The sequence below is a fragment of the Alligator sinensis genome, unplaced genomic scaffold, assembly GCF_000455745.1.
Source record: "Alligator sinensis unplaced genomic scaffold, ASM45574v1 scaffold1194_1, whole genome shotgun sequence".
NCBI lineage: Eukaryota > Metazoa > Chordata > Crocodylia > Alligatoridae > Alligator > Alligator sinensis.
In genome coordinates this window covers 382,667-392,522 of record NW_005843070.1, presented here as the reverse complement: position 1 = coordinate 392,522, position 9,856 = coordinate 382,667, and the positions used below count along the sequence as shown (strand labels likewise).

Genomic DNA, 9,856 nt, shown 5'->3' with positions numbered 1-9,856 from the left:
CACTGACCCCTCCCTGCCTCATATTCTGGGATCAGGTCCTTGGGGTCTGGCACTGTCCCCGCCTGCCCCAGGATCAGCTCCTTAGGGGCTGTCAGTACCCACTCCCAGCTCCCCAAACCAAGGTTGGGCACTGGGCCCCAGTACCACCACTGCCTGGCACTGAAGGCTGGGATCAGGTGCTGGATCTAGTGCACAGGGCCTGGGGCTCCCCATGTGTCTAGAGATTTGGCAGCAGGGGAGCAGTGCCACTTCTCTCCTGCCTCCTAAATTTCCAGACCTATCAGGAGCCTAAGGCAGATGACACAGCACTGCGGGTCGGATCTGGCACACAGGCCAGAGGTTGAGCAACCCTGTGACAGAGGATGGTCACATTCAGTAGTACTTCATATTCCAGCTGATCAAGGAACACACTTACACTTGTACCCAAATTGAATTTCAAGTAAAGATAAATCCTCTAACAGCAACACGCTCTTGGACCTGTGAGTCTCAGTCTGTTTCTTTGGTCTTCCCTGTCCAGAAGGGTTTTGGTGCTGCTCTTGAGAGTCTACAATAGATTTGCAAAGGTATTTGAAGCCTGAAGAAGCCCACAGGTATCCAGTGAGATTTTAGATTGCTCTGAGGCACTTCACCTACTACATCCCTGCTGAGCTCTTGTCCTGTGCCCAAGGGGATGTAATGCTTCAAATAGCGGGTACCTAACCTGCAAAGTGATTCAAAACTCCCACTAGGTCCTAAACTGCCTTTACTAATCAGACTTTAAGAAACAATACTAGAGCCTGTAGCCTAAAAGACCCCCAGGCATAAGCTCTTGTGCTTTGACTCTTTTACCAGGACAGACCTCTACATGGGTATGCTCGATTACACAAACATACAAGCCATGTTTCCAGGCACCACAGAAATCCTCTTCAAAGAGTCAGATGCTCTTTTCACAGGTCCCTAAACAGGTGGTCCAAATTTTAAGTGTCCCATGACTTTGTGAAGAATAATTCCTTTAAAATAAGGCCACTGAGGAGCTGAACTTCCAGTGCTCACTTAGGAATATCTTGGATTGGAAGCACAGAAGTGACTTGTTCCCTCAAGCTCGTGTTTTCTATGGCTATTTGTTTCTGCAGCCAAACCCAATGCCTGCTTTTTGAGATAGGACAATAAATATCATGGCACGAGCAACACATTGAGAGCTGAGGGCATTCTTATTTTGTTACATGGCAGGTCAACAACCACTGAGGTCAAAACTGGAAGGTAGGTGACAGCAAACAACTTCCCACCCCGCTTCCTTTTGGTTTATTTTCCCTAGTCCTGTCCCCAATTTTTCAGTGAGAAGAAGTGTAGAAAGGGGAGTAGAGAGGGACAATTTTCTTATAAAAATGTGCTGAAAAGTAATCAGCAAAATGAAAACTAATTTGGTTCAATATTTTATTTTCCCATCCCCAAAATGAAAATAATGAAATTCCTGGTTTGGAACAAGCATTTTTAATCTGCACTTGACAAAGCTAAGCCCTCACGAAATCAAACAATTCAAATTGAGAAATACATGTTTAATAATGACGCAAACACCAGCCAGTTACCCTCACCAGTAGTTATCATTCTATTATTTGGAAATACATGTGTGGATTTACAAGGGCTTTTGGTTAGATCCAGTGATATTGGATACTTACTCTACTGGGGATGCTATCCTGCCCTTATAGAAGACAGACCTGATCACTGAGGGAATGTCTGAATATTGAACCCAATCTATATATATTTTTTAAAACTTTTCCCATGTCTGTTCCATGGGATGCTGCTATGTTTTGATCCCTGCAAATACTATGAAGAGAACAAAAGGAATCTATAAATTAATAGTGCCATTCTGTAAGAGGGCTTAAAAAATGTCACTTCTACTGCTCTCTCTCAGATACATTCTGGATACTCTATTGTCCATTAAAATCACAACAGAGTCAAAGGACATGATTCTTCACTTATGTAGTGAACATGGCTGTTAAGTCCACTAATTTCTTGAAATTACAGATTTACATTAGTGTAAGAAGAAGAGAAACCAGTTCCTTCCCTGGACCAGGGGGCTGGGGGTAAGCGGCATAAGAAGAATTTGTTTTTTTTCAGACTTAGATGGTTTTAAATCTCTTTTCATTGGCACAGAAAATAGCAGTTTGCAGCCTAAAGATAGCATACAAGGAAGCCCTCCCCAAACACCCTCTAGAAGTAAGTCAGCTCGTCATGCTTAGTCTTGCATTTCTGATAACTGGAGAGGCTCAGTGGTTTATTCTCATGAGGAAGGCTTTTGAACACCCGCAAATGCAAAAACTCATCATTGCCAACATGTACCTGAAAGGTAAGAAGAAAAGGAAAATCAGTTCCAGGGAATAGAAGCCTTCAGCTAACCACCTGTGAAAAGTGTATAATCATAGTTGTTTAGGCAGTAGGGCTGGCACTAATTTATTCATGAGAGAGGTGCTTTAATCTAATCTGGAACTACAAACACTGTGATGTCTTAATCACAGTTCAACTGGATGTGACACTGTATCACTACCAGGCAGAGCTAAAGCTATCTGGGTGCAGCACTGTGCTTCAACATGCTTGGGGTTTTTTAAAATGTAAACATTCTTTAAATTCTTTAAAAGTTTAAATTCTTTTAAACTGTGGATTTCCCAGGTTTCTAATTATCCCCAAACTAAGCATTACAACATCTGTTTCAGGATTTTACCCCTTGCTTATTCATAATAGTCTCAACTTGAATTACCTTATAAGTTATGACACAAGATTTTGTTTTGTAATTTAAAGGCCTTAGTTTAGAGCCAACTCACAGAAACTTCTCTGTAATTGACTGACTGAAGAAGAAACATGCTGAGATACCATTCCCTGCTGGTTTGTACCTTGATGAAGTAGTTCATGCCAGCAACCACCTGGGTTTTAAACTCCACTGCAGCAAAAACATCGAAGTTCTTCCCTTCCTTTTCTTCTACCTGAGACTTCACCTGAAAAAGTAAAAGATTATTCAAAATATAAAAGTCTGGAGACCATGAGCTCACAGAGTTAGTGCTTCAGGTCAAACTAGTAGTGATCTGGATCACATTAATGCAGACTCTAGACATGCTGATCTCACTCACTTTTCTTTTCTCTCCTAAGGGGAATAGGTAAAATGAGAAGAGTTCAGTAAAGCAGGGCCACCAAATCTAGACAGCAGACATTGTACAGGAATGAAAGTCTGGGGATCTGGCTTCTAACTACATTGTTATATCACTCATTGCAAGTTACAGTCCTTCTCCATGTCTCCGTTTTTTACCCTACTGCACAGAATTTACTCACACATCCAATTAAGCAAAGCAGTTTGCTATCTACAATGTATATTACAGAACACATTAAATTACAGAATAAGAATTCAAACAAGCCTAAAATTCATTTCTTTGAAGAGTCTTCTTTGAATCTACCCATCTCTTCTAAATTAAAAAATGTACCATGTAATAGACAAGCATTTAAAATACTTCTTTAAAAAGAAATCAGTGTTTTAGAAGGAATGCCTTCTCAATGCTGCATTAGGAACAGGTACTTTATTACATGTTGGGAATCTAGGGTTCAAAAGAAAGGCGTAGCAAAAGTGTGTGTCTGTCTTGTCTAACACAAAGTGCTATAGCTTTTAAAATAATAAAGTACTTTGCAGTTAGGGTAATATATGAAAAGTACCACAAAACTCTCCAGTACAGTAAAGACTATTTCAAACTGGAATATAGATTCATAGATTTCATAGACATTAGGGCTGGAAGGGACCTCGGAAGATCATCGAGCATAGCCCCCTGCCCAAAGGGCAGGAAGTCAGCTGGGGTCATAGGATCCCAGCAAGATAAGCATCCAATTTACTCCTGAAGGTGTTCAATGTAGGTGCTTGAACCACCTCCGATGGCAGGCTATTCCAGACCTTGGGGGCTTGGACAGTAAAGAAATTCTTCCTTATGTCCAGCCTGAAACGATCTTGCAGTAGTTTATAACCGTTTGACCTCATCATCCCTTGGGGCACTCTGGTGAACAAACATTCCCCCAGATACTGGTGGTCACCCCTGATAAACTTATAGGTGGCCATCAGATCACCCCTGAGCCTACACTTTTATATAACTGAAGGTAAGTTGAGTCCAAGGCTTTGCAGAGTCTATTTTATGTTTTTCCAGCACATGATACATGCTACTGGTGACTTGATACAATAACTACAAAATTATAGAGAAGTAGGGCTGAAAGGGACCTCCAAAGGTCATCTAGTCCAAGACCCTGCCAGAGAAGGATCATCCCTATTCAAACCATCTTATACAAATCCATTGTCCAGGGGAGGGCAAAATACAGCTGGAGGGTAGAATCTGGCCTGCTAGGCGGTTTCATCCAGCCTGCAGGCAGGTGCCCACCTGTATCCAACCTGGCCCATGGCTGCCCCTGCTGTGCTCTGCATGGGGCAAAGTCCTGCCCATTCCCACTGGGGAAATGTGCTGTGCTCCCAATCTTGCCTGTGGGAAGGCTCTAGCTCCAGCAGTGCGCACAGCTACCAGGCAGGGCTGTTGCTGCTGTTGATGTAGCCACCCAGGGAACTACTTGGCTTCCCTGGCCTCCAGCAGCTCCTCCGGCCTCAAGTGGCTCCTCTTGTCCCTGCTGCAGCACTCTGGGCAGCAGGTAGGGAAGTGGCAGTGGTCAGGGTGGAAGTGGCAGAAGCATAGGAGTGTGGGGTTGGCAGAAGCAGAGCCCAGGGTTAGGGCTGGTGAGAGTGTGTGGCTGGTCGGTGCTGGGGCTGGGGGGCGGTGCTGGGGCTGGCTCCATTGTGCAGGGCTACCTGCAGTTCACATGTAGGTCCTGGGACCCAGCTGGGAGCTCTGCATGACAGAATCACAGAAAGTTAGGGTTAGAAGAGACATCAGGAGGCATGAACACCTCATGCCTCCTAAGGCTGGGGGTGCACAGCAACTGCCTGCAGGTGGCGGTGGCAGTAGCATGGCGACGGAGAGCGGGGACTGCCTGCAGGCAGCCGCAATGACGTCAATGGCGAGTTAGGCCTGTGTGAAGCAGCAAGTATTCGATTCGGCTTTGGAGTCTGCGGATTCAGAGGGACAGTGATTCAATTCGGTGATTTGAATCACTGTCCCAATTCAATTGGGCAGATTCAGATTCAGAGATTTAGCCGCTGAATTGGGCCCAATCTCCTCTGAATTGAACAGGTGGTGGAGGCAGTGTCGGGTGCGCCCGCGGGCCTCTGGGGGCTTGTGGCAGAGGCCCCCCCACGCAGGGCAGTGGGGATCACCTCCCCGCCCAACCTGGCACCCGTGCAGCAGCATCGTGAGGATGCAGTGCAGCTGGGGCAGCTCCAGCAGTCACCCGGAGCCTGGCAGCACTCAGCCCGAGCGGCCCCAGCTTCTAGACGGTGTGTGGAGCCCCGCAACACTCTGCGAAGCTACGCTGCACCCTCACAATATGACAGCTGCTGCTCGAGTGCCAGGCGGAGCAGGCGAGGGTGATCCCCATTGGCCCCCACTGCACAGGGGACCTCTGCCCCAAACCCCCAGAGGCCCTGATTGCCACTGCTGCAGCCATCTTTTGTTCTTTTTAAGAGCCAGGACACCATGGGGTGAAGGGGTGTTGCTTGCAAAGTTCCCTTGCTGCAACTTGAGACTGTTGCTCCTTGTTCTGTCATCTGTCACGACTGAGAACAGTCTAGCTCCATCCTCTTTTGAACCCCACTTCAGGTAGTTAAAGGCTGCTATTAAATCCCCACTCAGTCTCCTCCTCTCTAGACTAAATAAGCCCAGTTCCCTCAGCCTTTCCTCATAAGTCATTTCCCCCAGCCCCCTCACCATTTTTGTTGCCATCCACTGGACTCTCTCCAATTTTTCCACATGCTTTCTGTGGTGCAGGCCTCAAAACTGAACACAGTACTCCAGATGTGGCCTCACCAGTGCTGAATAGAGGGGAATAATCACTTCCCTTGACCTGCTGGCAACACACCTACCAATGCAGCCCAGTACGCCCTTAGTCTTCTTGGCAGCCAGGGCACACTGCTGGCTCATATTCAGCTTACTGCCCACTGTAACCTCCAGGTCCTTTTCTGAAGAGCTGCTGCCCAGCCAGTCAGCCCCCAGCCTTTCCTGGTACATGGGATTGTTCTGTCCTAAGTGCAGGACTTTGCACTTGTCCTTGTTGAACCTCATGAGATTCCTTTTGGCCCAATCCTCCAATTTAGTAAGGTCACTCTGAATCCTAGCTCTACCCTTCCGTTTATCTACTACTCCCCCCAGTTTGGTGCCATCTGCAAGCTTGCTGTGGGTACACTCTATGCCATCGTCCAAGTCATTGATGAAGACATTGAACAAAATCGGCCCCAGGATTGATCCCTGGGGCACTCCACTTGATACTGGCTACCAACTAGATGTTGAGCCATTGATTACCACCCTCTGAGCTCGATGCTCCAGACAGTTTTCTATCCACCCTACAGTCCATTCATCCAGCCCATGCTTCCTTAGCTTGCCTGCAAGAATGTTGTGGGAGACCGTATCAAAAGCCTTGCTAAAAATCAAGGTACGCCACATCTACCAATCTCCCTGCAACCACAGAGCCAGTCTTCTCATCATAGAAGGCAATCAGGTTGTTCAGGCATGACTTGCCCTTGGTGAATCCATGCTGATGGTTCCTAATCACCCTTTTTTCCTCCAAGTAGTTAGAAATGCATTCCTCGAGGATCTGCTTCATGATTTTTCCAAGGATTGAGGTGAGGCTGACCAGTCTGCAGTTCCTTGGATCCTCCTTTTTCCCTTTCTTAAACATGGGCACTATGTTTGCCCTTTTCCAATCATCCGGGTCTTCTCCTGATCACCATAAGTTTTCAAAGATGATGGCTAGTGGCTCTCCAATCACATCAGCCAACTCCCTCAGCATGCATCCTACCCAGCCCCATGGACTTTTACACATCCAGCTTTTCTAATTGGTCTCTAACCTGTTCTTGCAGCACTGAAGGCTGCTCACTTCCTCCCCAAACTGTGCTGCCCAGTGCTTGTTACCCTTCACATCCCTTGCTAGCTGCAACTCCATTGTGCTTTGGCCTTCCTGACTTCAGCCTTTCATGCCCGAGCAATACTGTTATACTCCTCCCTAGATATCTGTCCAAGTTTCCACTTCTTATAAACTTCCTTTCTGTGACTTAGTTTACCGAAAAGTTCCCTGCAAAGCCAAGCCAGTCTGCTGCCATACTTGCTAGTCTCCTTGTCCATCAGGATGCTTTGTTTCTGCACTCTCAGTAAGGCTTCTGTAAAGTACAGCCAGCTCTCCTGGACTCCTCTCCCCCTCAGACTGGCTTCCCAGGGGATCCTGCCCATGAGTTCCCTGAGTGAATTGAAGTCTGCTTTTCTGAAGTCTGGTGCCCTTATTCTGGTGCTCTCCATCCTTCCTTTCCTCAGGATCCTGAACTCAATCATTTCATGGCCACTGCTGCCCAAATTGCCATCCATACCACATTCCCCACCAATTCATCCCTATTTGTGAGCTGTAGGTCAAGAAGACCATGGCCTCTAGTTGGCTGCTCCAGCACTTGCACCAGGAAGTTGTCCCCACCACTCTCCAAAAACTTCCTGGATTGCCTGTGCACTGCTGTATTTCCCTCCCAGCAGATGCCAGGGTGACTGAAGTCTCCCATGAGAACCAGGGCCTGTGATCGGGAAACTTCCACTAGCTGTTTGAAGAAAGCCTCATCCACCACTTCCTCCTGGTCTGGTGGTGTATAGCAGACCCCCATCACAACATCACCCTTGTTGCTCTCCCCTCTGACCCTAACTGAGAGACTCTAACAGGCCTATCTCAAGCTTCATACTGGAGCTCTGAGCAATCACACAGCTCTTACATAAAATGTAACTCCACCCCCTCTTCTTCCCTGCCTGTCCTTCCTGAACAGTTTATGCCCATCCATGACAGTGCTCCAGTCATGTGAGCTATCCCACCAAGTCTCTGTAATTCCAATCATATTATAATTTCTTGACTGTGCGAGGACTTCCAATTCTTCCTGTTTGTTTCCCGGGCTCTGTGCATTTGTGTACAGGCACCTGAGCTAACTAGTTGATTGCCCTGATTTCTCAGGAAGTATGAAAGTACCTCCCCTGTTGCCTCCTCTTGCTTGCTCTTCCTCCAGGTCTCCCGCTTTGCCATTTAGCTCAAGGCTTTGGTTTCCCTGCCCTGGAAAACCAAATTTAAAGCCCTCATTAGGTTACCGAAGCGCTCTTCCTTCACTTCATCAGGTGGATTCTATCTTTTCCCAGCAATCCTTCTTCTTGGAAGAACATCCCGTGGTTGAAGAAGCCAAAGCCTTGCTTGTGACACCACCTGTGTAGCCAGGTGTTGATGTGCAGAATGCACCTGCTCTTGCCCAGGCCCTTTCCTTGACCGGAAGAATCAACAAGAACACAACCTGAGCCCCAGACCCCGACACCCTTGCACCCAGAGCCCTGTAGTCACTCCAATATGCTCAGGATCTCCCCTGGAAGTATCACTGATGCCCACATGGATGAGCAGCATGGAGTAGTCAGATGGCTGGATGCGCCTCGGTAGTCCCTCCATAACATCTTGGATTCAGCTTCTGGGGAGGCAGCAGACCTCCCAATACAACAGGTTAGGTGGGCAGATAGGGAATCTTCAACCACCACCACCCATTGCTTTTTCTTGGTGGCGGTCGTCTTGATCCTTCCCACCTTGGTGAGGCTTGGCCTGTCTCCCTCCACCAATAGAAAGTGCTCCTCCCACTCTGCTGCTATGGCTACTTATCTGTTCTCCAGATGAACCACTGCCAGTGGCCTGGCCACACTTCCTGCTGCCATGTGCAGCTCTAGGGACTTGGCCAGGAGTGATGTGGAGCCCCGCGTGATGGACCTGGGCCAGCTCCAACCTGCTCCCTGCCAAGTCCTGGGAACTGCACGTGGGGGCTGGGAACAGGTCCAGGCCACCAGCTCCATCATGCGGGGCTCCCCCCGATGTTGTGCGGCTCTAGCCGAGTCACAGGAGCTGCATTTGAGATGCAGGGAGCCCTGTGCAATGGAGCCGGTGGCCTGGTGTTACCAGCCTTAGCCACTTTCAAGGGGCCTAGGCTAAGCTGAAAAAATGCTCCTAGGCAGAAGGCCCAAAGCCTGTTTCTGAGTAACCAGTGTGAATCTTTGCAGATATGACAACTGTCTTGGTCAGCAAATAAGGGAAACCATTAAAAACAATTAAACAAAGCACAAGGCCTAAAAGAAGATCCATATACGCTATATCATAGCTTTATCTTCAGTAGTAGTAGTAGTAGTGATTGATGTAACCAAATGTTTTTGATGTTATTTTGCTATAACAGATATATTTTTGTTAAAATGCTTAATATGTAAAAACAAAAATAGCCTGTCAGAGAAGGCCATAAAGTAAGGTAAAGAATAAACAGAAACAGCATCCCACAATGGAGGAAAAATGTCCAGCACACCTACTGCCTAGGAAATGACCTGCTGGGTGGCACAGAAGTAGAAAGGGATCTTGGAGTCCTAGTGGACTCCAAGATGAACATGAGTCGGCAGTGTGACGAAGCCATCAGAAAAGCTAATGGCACTTTATCGTGCATCAGCAGATGCATGACGAATAGATCCAAAGAGGTGATACTTCCCCTCTATCGGGCACTGGTCAGACCACAGTTGGAGTACTGCGTGCAATTCTGGGCACTGCACTTCAAGAGGGATGTGGATAACCTGGAGAGGGTCCAGAGAAGGGCCACTCGTATGGTTAAGGGCTTGCAGGCCAAGCCCTACGAGGAGAGACTAGAGAACCTGGACCTCTTCAGCCTCCGCAAGAGAAGGTTGAGAGGCGACCTTGTGGCTGCCTATAAGTTCATCAC

The 9,856-nt window shown here is 47.5% G+C and overlaps 1 protein-coding gene across 1 annotated transcript; it reads right to left on the bottom strand.

Annotated features, from left to right (window-relative positions):
- Positions 1 to 1,454: 1,454 nt before the first annotated feature.
- Positions 1,455 to 4,402, bottom strand: LOC102381361 (cystatin-B-like). The gene is made up of 3 exons (XM_025193577.1): positions 4,383 to 4,402; positions 2,868 to 3,018; positions 1,455 to 2,319 (listed from the first exon to the last, which is right to left on the bottom strand). The coding sequence occupies exons 1-3, from the start codon at positions 4,400 to 4,402 to the stop codon at positions 2,191 to 2,193; spliced, it is 300 nt and encodes a 99-aa protein (XP_025049362.1). The 3' UTR covers positions 1,455 to 2,190.
- Positions 4,403 to 9,856: the final 5,454 nt, after the last annotated feature.